This window comes from Hydra vulgaris, chromosome 14 (genome assembly GCF_038396675.1).
Source record: "Hydra vulgaris chromosome 14, alternate assembly HydraT2T_AEP".
Classification (NCBI taxonomy): Eukaryota; Metazoa; Cnidaria; class Hydrozoa; order Anthoathecata; family Hydridae; genus Hydra; species Hydra vulgaris.
In genome coordinates, this window is record NC_088933.1 from 10,557,501 (window position 1) to 10,572,971 (window position 15,471).

The 15,471-nt window shown below is 27.9% G+C and overlaps 1 protein-coding gene across 1 annotated transcript; it reads left to right on the forward strand.

Annotated features, from left to right (window-relative positions):
- Positions 1–836: 836 nt before the first annotated feature.
- LOC136090903 (metacaspase-2-like) lies at positions 837–15,102 on the forward strand. Its single transcript, XM_065817879.1, has 4 exons — positions 837–962; positions 1,550–2,088; positions 4,418–4,479; positions 13,592–15,102. The coding sequence occupies exons 1-4, from the start codon at positions 837–839 to the stop codon at positions 15,100–15,102; spliced, it is 2,238 nt and encodes a 745-aa protein (XP_065673951.1).
- The last annotated feature ends 369 nt before the right edge of the window (positions 15,103–15,471 follow it).

The window sequence follows — 15,471 nt, forward strand, 5'->3', positions numbered from 1 at the left end:
AACAATTATAAAGTCATACAATTTTATATATTTATAATAAATTACATTAATTTTAATGCATTCTTCTACATTTGTTTTAGAGACAAGATTGTTGACTTGGAAAAGAAGAGAAAAGATTTAAACAAACACAGGAACCGTTTAAGTACAAATTTAGTTTTAAAAAGAGAACAGTTTTCAAGAATGCTAGAGGAGGTATTTGATGTAAGTCAAAAGATATGTGAAGGTATTATTATGAAAGATAAAACTAAAGATATAAAAACTAGAACAGTAGATGCAGATTTTCTTAACAACCAGAAAGAAGCGCGTGTTCAGAAAATGTTAGGTAACGATAAAATTTCACAAAAGTTTGTAAAAGACAAAACAAAAAGAGAAGTGAAAATAAAAAATCAAAGAACAAAAGAGTCCGTAAGAAAACAGAAAGAGTTAGTTAATGAGAAATATGAAAACACAACAAAAATTTTGAATACTTTAGATGATAACCAAGATGAAGAGTATCTACAGCCATCTAGAAAAATTAGAAAATCTAATGTTGTTCCTCTTATTATTCCAAAAAATATAGGAAAAGCTTTAGCTCCAACAGCATCACGATATGGAATAAGTTTGACTGCACTGAGTGCAACTCTTGCTTCTCTTATAAATAATAGTTCTGGAACGACAGATGATTTTTCTATTTCTAAACGAAGTATTTTGAGGTAGAAAAAATTAAGTATGAGAAAAACTGCCTGTAATATTAATGACAACTTTATTACATTGGCAAAGGGTAAGAGTCTTACTGTGCATTTTGAGGGTAAGAGTCTTACTTTCATTTTAACATAATTTTGAAAAATTATGTTAAAATGAAAGAACTTGGTAAAGAAAAAGTTGAAAGAGTAGCTGTACTAATCAGTTCACCAGATCTCTCAGAATCCCAACTTTTGGGTATTTTAATTGTGGAAGATGGCACTGCTGAGTCTCCTGGGAAAGTAATCAAAAAAACTTTACAAGACTGAGAGCTATTTGACTATGTTGATTGTCTGTCCTTTGACACCACAGTTACAAATACTGGTTGGTTAAAAGGAGTCTGTACTCTAATTGAGCAGTGGAGAGTAAAAGCTTTAATTTGGATGGCTTGTCGTCATCACGTTTATGAATTACATATAAAGGTAAATATTGAAAAAATCATACAATATTTTTATATTTATTTATATATTTAACTATGAATATTTCTTGATGAATTAAATGCTTTATTAATAAAATTTATTTAAATGATTTGAAATAAATATATATTAGGACTTTTCAAATGTTCTTACTGGTGGTAAAACAAGTGGACCAAAGACTTAGTTATTTGATAGGCTGAGGGGTAATTGGAAATCGATTCTTGAAAAGAAGATAAATAAATAAACCTAAATAATAAGATAATAGTAATAATAAGATAAATAAATAAACCTAAAGAGATTTGACTCAGAAAAAAAAATTGTATCTTTTGTGGAAAAGGAGGTTGGTTTATTTGTCTTATTTAGATTAATGTGTTTAATTATAAGTTCTAATAATAAAGTTTTTTTTAATTTAGGCTTCTGAATCATTAACATTCCTTCAAATTTGCCTAGATAATGATATATTTCTAAGACATGACTACCAGTATTTTATACAATTAGCAGTTCATGCCAGGTTTATGGCACAGGGAGTTTATTATTTAAGATATGATCTTCTTCAGCCACAATTCATTAACTTATGTCCTAACATAATATCATTGCAAGAGGGAAAGTTTATTAATGAAATTGCTTCATTTACAGCACTATTTTATGCTCCATGGTTTATTAAAGCTCCTATCCCTGCCATAGCACCTTCTTTAAATCTAAAAGCTATTAATGAAATGATACAATATTCTGAATTCAGTTTTAAACCAGCAGAAGCAGTACTGAAATCACTTAAAAAGCACAATTGGTATTTAAATGAAAGATTTGTGGTTATGTGTCTTGCTGATAAATGTTTATCTGTAGATCAGCTACAAAAATTAGCTCTTAAATTAGCTCAAACACCAAAGCCCACCAGTTATAAGATGGGGAAACTAAATTCCAAAATTTTTACTGACAATGAAAAAATTTTTGGGTTATATTAGATTTAAAAATTATGTCACTGGTCTTCTTGTTGTAAATGATAGTGCAGAACGTGCTATTAAACTTGGTCTAGACTTCATTTAAACTTTCAGAAAAGATAGCCAAGCTAATTTATTAGTTGTTGCAGATCATCGTCTAAAATTTCAGACAACAGAAAAAAAATCTTGGTTGAAAACTTGAAAATAATCTTTCTTTAAAAAAAAATGCAAATGTAAAAATATTTTTTATTTAAAATACGTAGGAAAAAATATAAACGCCCCCCCCCACCTCCCAAATATAAACATCATGTATTTAAATGGGTAGGGCTGATCATTTCCATCATCTTTTGCAATAAAACAAAACATAATCTAAAAATAGATATATCAGGCTACAAAAGTAACCCTTGAGATATCTTTAAAATATTTGTAAGTGACCATGCCCCCCTTATTATTTACAAAAATAATAAATTTTCTAATTTTCGGACTGCTGGGACCGACCATAGCGGTACCCATAAAAAAAAAAAAATTACATTTTTTTAATACACATATCAAAAGGAACCAGAAAAATTATTATGGTATTTTTTTTATTGACTTTGGTGTTTTATGCCCCACCCTAATATACATATATATATATATATATATATTTATATGTATATATATATATATATATATTTATGATGCGACTTTTATTTAGCACTTGCATGTTTCTAAATACATGCAATGTAAAGTAACTGTATATAAGTAAACAATACTTTTTATGCGCAAAAAGTTATTATAAGTTTAAGTTATTGTTTGACTCGTTTTAGTATTATAACATTTTAATATTCCTAATTTTATAATTTAGTTGACTAAATTGAACAAAATTTAATTAATAAATTTAATTGACTAAATTGAACAAAGTTATTGAAAAAAACTAAGCTTGTAAGAACCTAAAGGAGTTAAAAAAGAATTTTACAAAAAATTAAATTTAAGCAACGACCAAAAAAAAAGCAGGTAAAGGGAAAATAATAATAATAATAACGAAAAATTTATTTTTAATTGTATAGGTAAAAATTCTCAAAATTTATTTCTAAAAGGTGAACAAGTTACTCAATCCTAAAAAAAAAAGTCTTAGATAAAATAGAAATTAAAACATCTCAAAATAATTATTTAGCGTATATATTTATTTACTGATACAAAAAATGCATTTATTTATTAGTTTAGATGAATAATATGTTTGCAACAATAATTTAAAAAAAAATAAACGAAAATAACAGTTGCGATATAAAAACGATTACGTCGCTAAGAACCGCAGACATTTTAAAACTTCTGAAATTTTTTAAAACTTCCGGCACGTGCGCAACTAAACATAACGGTCGTAAAAGATCGTGTAAAGAGTTTTATTAAACATATTTCCATAAGATAAAAATTTATGGATTTGTTTAAAACAGTTCAATACAAAAGAATTTGTAAATCTTTACAAAGCGATATTCAGACTAAAGTATACATAGGTTATTGCGAGTTTCCAGCACAAGGTTTTATATCATAATAAGTAACCTTTCAAACAGAATCTTTGATATTTTACATGCTTTATCATGCAATGTACAGGCTAATACCCAGCCGGCACAAACACGTCTTTTAGACGTTTTTCTTCGCATCTAAAATGTTAACACTTTTAGATGTCTAAATTCAGAAAAATATAAGACAAGTATTAGTAGTCATCTTTTAGACGGCTTGAGACAGCTATTTTTAGTCGTCTCAAAGATAAATACAATTAAATGTCTTATATTTATCTGAATTTCAACGTCTAAAGGTGTTAACATTTTAGATTCTTAAAAATCTACCCAGCCAGTGTTTGTGCTGGCTGGGTAGATTTGGGTGAATAAAATAAAGCAGTTGATTTTACTCAGCGTTTTTGAAGTAATTGCTCAGCGTTACGTAAACAAAAATGAGAGTAAAATTGCGGAAATTTAATTTTTTCAAGGCTGAGCAATTACTCAAAAAATGCTGAGTAAAAGAATTTGCTTTTTTTAATCACCCGGTCTATAGCCTCTACTTCAAAAACTTGTAATCTAAAAAAAACTTAAAAATGATAGATTTAATTCACAGACTACAATTTTAAGGATTGATTGCTGTTTTTGCATGGTGAGACTTTGCAAAATGAGTCAGAATACATATGCACCATCTGAATAATAATGATCAATGGATGGGTTATGTCTCTTTTTAATGCATTTGTTTAAGTATATTTCTAGACTCACAGCTACTAGTAACAAAATAATGCTAAGAAATGCCTTTTTCGAAAAAATCAATCTATATAAGAAATATTTTTGAAACTTTCGTTTTGTTTGGTATTTAATTGCATAGATATTGTTATGATGGCGTAGATATTACATTTGGTGTAGATATTATTGGCGTAGATATTATTGGTAAGATGGCGTAGATATTGGTAGATGGCGTAGATATTACATTGCTAGTATGAAATTTATCATTACAATTAATGATACATTATTATGTGGTTTAACGTGAATGATTGGTTTACGATTTTGAATATTTGACTCAGTCAACTGCAATTAGTTCAAGCAACTACTTTTGGCTAGATAGAACGTGTCATAAATGTCAATTTTTGTTGTTGGTTTAATATTTGTCTTATTTAATGACATTTTTTTTTTAGTTTTACTTAAGTGATACTGAGTACAATCGAACATTTTAGGTTTATGTCGTTGAGAAACTCAATATTTATTGTTAAACATAAGTTTGAGCTTTTTAATGTTGAATTCATTTTTTAGCCTTACTCCACTTCTTTGAACCCATTGGTAGCCAAATTCAATTTCAGCACTTTCAGTTTAATTATTTTGTAGATGATACTTTGAGGTATGTTCTAAAGCTAGTCCAAAGTGAACGTTATACTAAGATATCTTTAATTTAAATATAAATTCATACACACATCGACTAAGCCTTTCTTGTTTTGAATTTATTTTTTTTATTCGGTATTTGTGACTAATAATGGATGTAATATGAAGTCAGTATATTGCAACGATGTTAGACTAAGCTGTCATATTCTGAAGTTAACTATTGAAAAGGCTTTGAAATCCCATGGTGCTTAATTTATGAAGTGATCAGGACTTCAAATGAAGTGGTGGGCTACTTCAAGCCAAATGAGAAAAATCAGGAGCTACATCACTTTTTTAAGTAGGATGTTTTGACATGTAGAAATAGTCAATTTTTTCTTTTGCAATCAATGTTATGCCAATTAGATGATGTCAAGTCCATTCTTGCCGAATCAAAGCAGTTTCGATAAACTTGTGCAGTTTACATCATTTTTAGAAAACTAATGTGCAATTATCATATGACAATGTTCCGACATCTCCTAAACTATGGCCAATGCTATTTTGATCAGAGTCAGTTTGTAAGATCAATGGTTCAGACCGTGACAGTATGCGTAATTTGAAAGCAGTTTTCTGCCCAGGTTTAATCAAAAATATTTTATCCAACTTTTACACAAGCTATTAACAATTACTGTTCTTACTTAAAATGCAAGAAGATTGCAATTTTTTTAATTAAGTGATGTCTAGTATGGTAGACAAAAAATTTTTTTCTTTAATACCTAAGGTGATAGGCAAGATTTCAGGCAGTACTTTTTTAGGTTATGATTAACTGCTTCAGAATTAGTTTTATCGTTAGTCCAGTAAGAAATAGTATACATGATGTTTTTTTGTGTTTTTTATAGTTTTTCTACTGTGCCATTATTCAAATCATAGTACAATGTCATTGTTCTTCATCCACTTTTCTCATAAATCTTTTTAAAAAACATTAACAAAAGAAAAAAATTTAACTGCGATTTATAAATGCATAAAGCAAAACTTATAACTTAAAAACATAAGTGAACAAATTTAATTAAATTATTACTAAATTATTTTAACCGAGCCAAAATAAAAACAGAAGTTATAGTAACCCAACAACAACCCCAAAGTACTTTTCCATTAATTTAAAAGAGAAAAAGTTTGAAAAAGTCTATTAATATAATAATTAGGCAACATAACATAACTTTTTTAAATTATGGTTCGGTTTTTTCAATAATAGTATTGAAAGCAAACTATTTATTTTTTAATATGCATTAGTTTAATATATTACTAGTTTTACTCATTTTTATCGATATCGTTGATTATATCAATAACATATTTGAAAAAGTAAAATTATAATGAAAACTAAAAAACGACTACTGATCCATTTTGCAGCCACCTGAATCCAAACAAAGTTAATTAAGAATAAATGTTTCAAAACTATGAGATATAGCATGTCGCTAGTCTAACATATATTTTGACTGTTTATATCTTCATAAAGAATTAATAAAAACTAAAGAATATCTAATTATTAAAGTAACTAATTGTATTAGTACACTTATAAAAACTTAAAAGCTTTTAAGTTGTTTAAAAAATGTATATATAAATAGTATTGTTATTAATATCCATATATTAATAATACAAGTATTTAGAGTAATACCAAGAAATACTTATTTCAATGTGTATTACTTACGCATTACAATTTATAATGCATTAGGGATATAGGTAGTACAAGTACTTATACAAGACGCATGAGTGCGCAAGTATTTTAATAAACTAACAAGTTAATAATGATAAAGTAAAGGCTTTTTTAGATTGTTGTTATGCTAGTGCGCCTAAAGCATTGTGACAATTATTTGAGTATCTTATTTGGCAAATGTCTCACACTATCCGCATTAAATTTGATCTTTATCATGCATTATCCGCCTTAAATTTCATCTCTTGAGAATTAGATAGTGTATTTTAGAGAAGGAGCAGAACAAGTGGCTTTAGATTGTTCTGCTCAACGTGATTCACATTTTACAGCATGTTTTAAGTTAAATTCCAAAAATAAAGAAACCCCTCATTATTAATATGTAAACATTACTTATCAATTTGTTTTTTATGATTAACTTTGTTAATGGAAGGTTAGAAAATGGAGTAATAATAAAGTTAATTCAGCCAGATAATTGTTTTTTCTAAGGCTGTTACTTTTGCAGGCAAAAGGAGCAACATCTTGAGAAGATATGTGTACTGTTAATAGAATTTTTTTTGAAACGTTTCGTGAAGCATATGTTTTGTAAGGATTGTTGCAAAAGGACACTGAATGGCAGAACACTCTTTGGGAGGCGGTTTTAACGCGTATGCCAATGCAAATTAGACATTTGTTTTCAAATAATTTTACCTTTGTGAACCTGATAATCCTTTACGTCACAGGAATACATGCAAAGCTTTTATGATGGAAGATTTCATTCACCGCTCAGTCTAAAAAGCGATTGCTTTTTCTCAGCGATTCTAGACTAATTCCTAGCTTTACGTGATTAAAAATTATTTTGATTTCGCTCAAACTCACGTTAAGCTAAAAAATTGCTCTTAAAATATAAGTAAAAGTTTTTAATTCACTTGACCAATACAAAAATTGATAAAAAGTTTCGAATAAAACAAATAATTTTAATCCAAAGTTAAGACAAACGCAAGGAAAATATATTCAGACATTTTTAGCTAAATTTTTTCAGTAGTAGTAAAAAGTGGATTGGATGAATGCTGAAATATATATGTTGACTACCAAGTAAATCAATTGAGTCAATCAAAAAAGTATTTTTAAAGTAGTTTACCATACTTTATTTAATTTTTTAATTTTTGCTAGACTATTAAATAAAAAAAGATAGTTTAAGTATAAAATTTTAATATTATAGGAGCCATATACAATAGTTAGACTTTTCCGGATATTACCGGAATCGCGGATATTTTTTTAAACCTTTAGTTTTTTACGGATATCCAAAACATTTTTCATAAACATAAGCTTAGTTATAGTTTTTATAGTATATTTATTTTTTAAACTTTTTTATTTCATTTTTTCATTTCATTTCTTTTCCATTTCATTTTTGAACTTTTTCATTTCACTCATAAAAAAACTTTGAAAAAAAAATTATAAACAACTCAAGCTAAAAGCAAAATTAAGGGGAAACTATGTACAAACATTATAAAGTTTTACAGAATTTTAAAGTTTTACAGAATTTTAAAATTTAACAGAATTTTAAAATTTTACAGAATTTTAAAATTTTACAGAATTTTAAAATTTTACAGAATTTTAAAATTTTACAGAATTTTAAAATTTTACAGAATTTTAAAATTTTACAGAATTTTAAAATTTTACAGAATTTTAAAATTTTACAGAATTTTAAAATTTTACAGAATTTTAAAATTTTACAGAATTTTAAAATTTTACAGAATTTTAAAATTTTACAGAATTTTAAAATTTTACAGAATTTTAAAATTTTACAGAATTTTAAAATTTTACAGAACTTTAAAATAGGACACGTATGATCTATCCATATATTTCATAATAATTTTTAACATATCCACTTTCCAATTGATTACGCATTCAATGTACAAACATTTCAACCTAGCAAACATGCTATAGCGGAATTTCCGTGGACCTTTAAAGGCATTTTGAACAGACCGCCGTAGTTTTTCCCCTTAGTTGCTTAGTGGAGCATTAGTTACAGCCGGCAAAAAGTGACTTGCCGATAAATAATCAACATTAAAATGTCGGAAAATTATCGGTTTGCTATTTATGTTGGCTGCTACTAAGCAATACTCCAGTAAACCGCTAAATAATGGCTATATAGGTCCACTTCAAATCCACTAAAGCAATGTTTGCTGGGAAAATAAATGGTTAACTATATCTTAAATCATGCTAAGAGTTATGTTTAATTAAAAAGTCAAAAAAGATAAAAGTCAACAAAACTAAAAAAATATATATATATTAATTTTTATTTCATTATTGTAAAAGAATAATATATACACTTATATAACATACACATTTAACACTTGCACATATAACATATGCACTTATATAAAATCGGTTTTATTTTTGCTCTACCACCTGTGCTTATAAAAAAGACAAAAGTTTTCATTTACAATTACAACTTCTCAGTACTTAACTTAAAACCAGTAATTTAGAACTTCAACTTAAAAGCGAACTCATTTAGCTGGAGGTTCTCAAAGTAAACACTGAATATTAAAAAGACTAAAACATTATAATTACAAGACCAGAGAAAGGAAATGGTATAATTATTTTAATAATGTTGACTGTATTACATCTTTAACTAATATTATAAGTGATAAAACTAAATTTGACGAGTTAAAAGACAATCCAACTATTAAAAGGAAACTATCTTTAGTATAAATTCAAAAAGTTACTTCAAATTTCATACGGTTCTCATTTTACGGGATCTTATCTAACGGAAAATAATCTGATCAATTAGATAGCGCAGCTATGAGTTCTCCTTTAGCGCTAATTTTTGCAAATATTTTTAAAAAATACGAAAACTCAAAATTTATTATAGAAAAAAAAACATGATAATCGAATTGCATTTTTAGGTGTTTTTATTATTAACTCTGTTTCACTTTCCACATCAACTTATCACAAAAAAACATATACGGGTCTTTTACAAAAATTATCCGTTCTTGTTTCCATTGTTATAAAATTAGTCTTATATGATGTTTAATTGATTGAACATGTAAAATTAACAACACGTGGCTTCATTTAAAAAAAAATGCATATTGGAAACTCCCAATCTTATCCATCTACTAAAACAAACTATTTGTAAAAATTTAAAGTGATTTGAAGCATTTTTAAAGCATGCACAAGTCATTTAAAGTTTCTGATTTTATCGCAAAAAGCGACATTTTGGTGGCATAAAATGTTTTACATGAGTATCAAATGCAAGTAGTTTATTATTATTCAACAGTTGCAACTGTACCAATGCACTTACTAAATAAAAACAAAAGTAAGACTGACAGTTATATCAATTTTAGTTACTTTGCAGTTAATTTTTAAAGCAGTAGTCAATACAGTCAATCTTCAGTGCCATTACAAATTTTTTTGGCTTTTGAAAATCTCAACAGCAAAGAGTCTTTCTTGGAAACTGAAAAATTTTTGTAGATGTTTCTGGAAAACCTGCAAAAAGTAATATTTCTGTTCTTCATTTTTTGTTGCAGTGAATTGAAATCCTCTATGGGTTTCACTCCTTTTTCAGCGGATTTATTAACTACGGTAATAGCAGACACAATTTGTTCTAAGGCAAATTAATCACTGTTTTCTGTCCACTACTCTGGTGACAACTTCAGAAACGCATCTCTCTGCTACTGGACTGCAAAAACATTTTGGGTGTTTGAGGTTACAAATGCATTCAGTGGCTGTGCATTTGCAAGCTCAAATCAGCGAAGCCAACAGATGAGGAGTTTCTCTGTCTGTTACTTTAGTTCAATCCAAAACTGCTGCTACATGTTTTGTAATAAGTGAGATTTTCTTCGTTTGAATGACGATGATTGCTCTTTCAATTTCTTACAAGCAACTAGCTCTTCTTTTCTTTTTATTATAAGGTCTATATATATATATATATATATATATATATATATATATATATATATATATATATATATATATATATATATATATATATATATATATATATATATATATATAGACATAATAATAAAAAACACTATAAAAATACAATTAAAAAAGTTAACAAACGTTATATAAAAGATAAAAGAACCAGTAATGTTAAAAGGAAATAGATTGAAATTTTCATTTTGACATGGTTTATTTGTTTTTTAATATAAGGTTTTTTCCACTCTGAGCATATGATTTATTTGAGTTTTAATAATTAAATAATTAGTTCTAATAAATTAAAGCTCAAAGAAAGCATGTGCATAGAGTGGGAAAAACCCACTATTAATCATCAAATAAACCAGGCAAACATGACAATTTCAACTTAATTTCTTTTAACGGTTCATTTATCTTTTTGAATTGTACATTTATTTACTTCATTTTAATAAAACATCTTTTTAAATTTTAAAGAGTGACAATTCCATTTTTTTAATCAATTGTTACATTCGTTGTCGACATTCGTAATGTCTACAATATCCATCTTTTTACTGTGTCTTAAAGTGAATTCATTGAGAATAGCTGTTATACCTTTAACAAAAGTCTAATTTTTGTCTAATATCTAGCGCTTGTAACTTAACTTCCATTTTGTTTAACTTTCAATGCTACCATTCTGCTGTTCTCTTTCTTTTTGTTAGAGTAGAATTCAGAAACATTTTTAATATTCAGAGGGATGGATATTTATGAATCAGCAGCCTTATATACTAAGTTATATACGTATTTTACATACGCTTTCAATCTAAAGATAATACAAGCTTTTTTCCACATTGCAGACCCGATATTTTAGCCATTTATTGTACGTCTTAACCAGCAGCTGAAATGAAATGCTGGTATGTTTTACGATTAAGCAAGAAGTTCGTTATCTCTTCCATTCCAACTAATTTGGCCTCAGCCGAAATCGAATCTTAAACTTCTTGGTTTTTAAAAAATTAAAAATAAAAAACAATTAACATTTCAAATTTTAAGCAAAGAATACAAATTAATACATTTAAATATTATCATCTGAAAATCAATCCAACCATCTAACTTTTTTACTTACTGTTGCTTTTAAACAGTTTAGTTTTTTTAATAATATTCTTGTGTGTTTTAGGTATCATATATACCTACATCTATACAAAAAACTTTGTATCCATGTAGGTATAAATAAAGAAATAGATATTCATTAATTCAATATTTGTTATAATAATTTTACTTTTAACCTCGTAACTTGTAAAATATTAAAAATGTATAAATAAAACCTGTTACACTTTGAAATGAGTTAGATCATAAATTATAAATTACCAATTCGTTGTTAAATATAACCGTAGTATACGGCGTTAGTAAGCGGTACAACTTATTCTGTAGATTTTTAACTTAGCCAGTTAGATTATATATATTAGCCAGTTAAATTGTAAACTTCAAAAATTTAGTCGTTCCATTATTAGAAATTTTATTTACAAAATAGATTTTTTTTTATCTACAGCCGTTAAGCAATTTATTGTGTTTGGATACAGAAAATATTTGAATAGTTTTTCATCTCCAGAACTTTTATTTATTTATAGATATATATTGATGTACCGATCAATTAGGTTTGCTGTTTTATCTTTATAATAAACTAACATATATATATATATATATATATATATATATATATATATATATATATATATATATATATATATATATATATATATATATATTATATATTTATATATATATATATATATATATATATATATATATATATATATATATATATATATATATATATATATATATATATATATATATATATATATTTATTTATATAAGAGCGCGTCACTTAAAAGAGTTCTTTAAAACATTTGGCCTCAACAATAATATGCGAGCATTTTGCACTAGATTTTATTTCTTCTCTAAGACAGTTATCAGTCAATGGAATTTACTCCCACAGACTATGTTTGACTTTCCTCATCTTCATTAGTATAAAAATTGTATTAAGAAGCACTTTGGTCAGCACTAGCATTAAATTTATCCACCAAAACGCTGCTACAGATCATTGTCTACTCACAAGGAGCTTATAGAATCTTGAAAGTTACCTACTAAGCTAAAGGTAAAAAGGTATCAAATCAATACGATAGTTCAAGGACATTACTTTAAAAATATAAGCCTCCATTTCACATATTTTCACTTAACAGCAAGAAGCCGTAAATTCGGGCTATCTTAAAAATAATTTACACAAATAAGTTCGTGGAGGGTACAACACTCCCCCACTTTTGTTGTTTGATTACAAGAAGAATGCCATATTTATTTACAAAAGTTAGTTAAAGTTCATTATTACCTTCTCTTTGATTTGCGTATTCAACAGGAACAAGTTTAATTATGGGTCTATTTGCATGTCTAAACAATCCATCTCCTTGTAAGTACTTTACTGTTGCCGCACGTGAACAACCATCACTTGATGCCAAGATTTTTTCAATTTTCGCAGTCTTCCAGAGCAAACGTGATGTCTTATGTTCTTCTATCAAAACAATGTTGCCTACAGTTATTTGTACTCTACCAATACTTTGTTTCGATTATGGAACTCCCTCAATTCTGTTACGTTCTCACTCTTCCATCGTTTTATAAAACTTTCAAGGACTGTTTGAATATGATTATATCGTTTATTTAAGCCATGTTCAATATTACTATCATTATTAACAGCGTTCAAGTTTCACTTTCGCCCAAAGACAAGATGATTTAGTGTTAAGGCTTCAAACGTTAGGGGTCGAATAACAATTACAGTTTCTATTTCTTGCAAAAATGTTAACATTTGTTCATGCTTTGAGGAACAAAAATCGAAAATTTAGCTTCTTTTGGAATAAGATAGTTCTGCATTTTTTCTTGACATCAAACAATTCCATCTATCTCTTAAAGTCCAAGATCTCTTCTATACTGTTTGTAATTTTTTCTTTTCATGACATCACTTTGTTCATATCGCATTCACAGTACCTTTGCGCATTCAATTTTATCAGCAGATAATTTTGGCATCATTTTGACATGTGTCTTTTAAACTTGATTCTTTAAATTGTTTAAAAATCGCAGAATTCAGCCTGTTACTCTTTTTAATCGTTCGTAACTACGTAACTAACTACGTAACTAACTACGTAACTAACTACGTAACTAACTACGTAACTAACTACGTAACTAACTACGTAACTAACTACGTAACTAACTACGTAACTAACTACGTAACTAACTACGTAACTAACTACGTAACTAACTACGTAACTAACTACGTAACTAACTACGTAACTAACTACGTAACTAACTACGTAACTAACTACGTAACTAACTACGTAACTAACTACGTAACTAACTACGTAACTAACTACGTAACTAACTACGTAACTAACTACGTAACTAACTACGTAACTAACTGCGTAACTAACTGCGTAACTAACTACGTAACTAACTACGTAACTAACTACGTAACTAACTACGTAACTAACTACGTAACTAACTACGTAACTAACTACGTAACTAACTACGTAACTAACTACGTAACTAACTACGTAACTAACTACGTAACTAACTACGTAACTAACTACGTAACTAACTACGTAACTAACTACGTAACTAACTACGTAACTAACTACGTAACTAACTACGTAACTAACTACGTAACTAACTACGTAACTAACTGCGTAACTAACTACGTAACTAACTACGTAACTAACTACGTAACTAACTGCGTAACTAACTACGTAACTAACTACGTAACTAACTACGTAACTAACTACGTAACTAACTACGTAACTAACTACGTAACTAACTACGTAACTAACTACGTAACTAACTACGTAACTAACTACGTAACTAACTACGTAACTAACTACGTAACTAACTACGTAACTAACTACGTAACTAACTACGTAACTAACTACGTAACTAACTACGTAACTAACTACGTAACTAACTACGTAACTAACTACGTAACTAACTACGTAACTAACTACGTAACTAACTACGTAACTAACTACGTAACTAACTACGTAACTAACTACGTAACTAACTACGTAACTAACTACGTAACTAACTACGTAACTAACTGCGTAACTAACTACGTAACTAACTACGTAACTAACTACGTAACTAACTGCGTAACTAACTACGTAACTAACTACGTAACTAACTACGTAACTAACTACGTAACTAACTACGTAACTAACTACGTAACTAACTACGTAACTAACTGCGTAACTAACTACGTAACTAACTGCGTAACTAACTACGTAACTAACTACGTAACTAACTACGTAACTAACTACGTAACTAACTGCGTAACTAACTACGTAACTAACTACGTAACTAACTGCGTAACTAACTACGTAACTAACTACGTAACTAATTACGTAACTAACTACGTAACTAACTACGTAACTAACTACGTAACTAACTACGTAACTAACTACGTAACTAACTGCGTAACTAACTACGTAACTAACTACGTAACTAACTACGTAACTAACTACGTAACTAACTACGTAACTAACTACGTAACTAAAACGTTCAATATCAACAAACTTAAGATTAATATCAATGGCAGCAAATAAACACAAGTTACTTTCATTATCTATATGTTCAATTACATTGTAAGAGGGCCATGGAACTGAGATGTCATTAAGATAATCAGAGTTTTTAAAACAAATGTCATGATCAATAAAATATTTAAAGGAGCATCCGGGATATAATGTCAGCAGGATTTCGTGAAGTCTCCACAAAATGCCAAAATTGAATAGGAAATAAATCACGAATATTTGCAAATCAATTTTGTGCAAATGTTTCAAAAAGTTTGATTTAAGTTATTCAACCAATAAAGGCAGATAATGGAATCTGTCCAACAGAAAATGTCATCAATGTACAAGTTTTTAAGTTCCTGTCTCACAGAAAACATCAGAGAGGGTAATAAACTCATTGGTCTT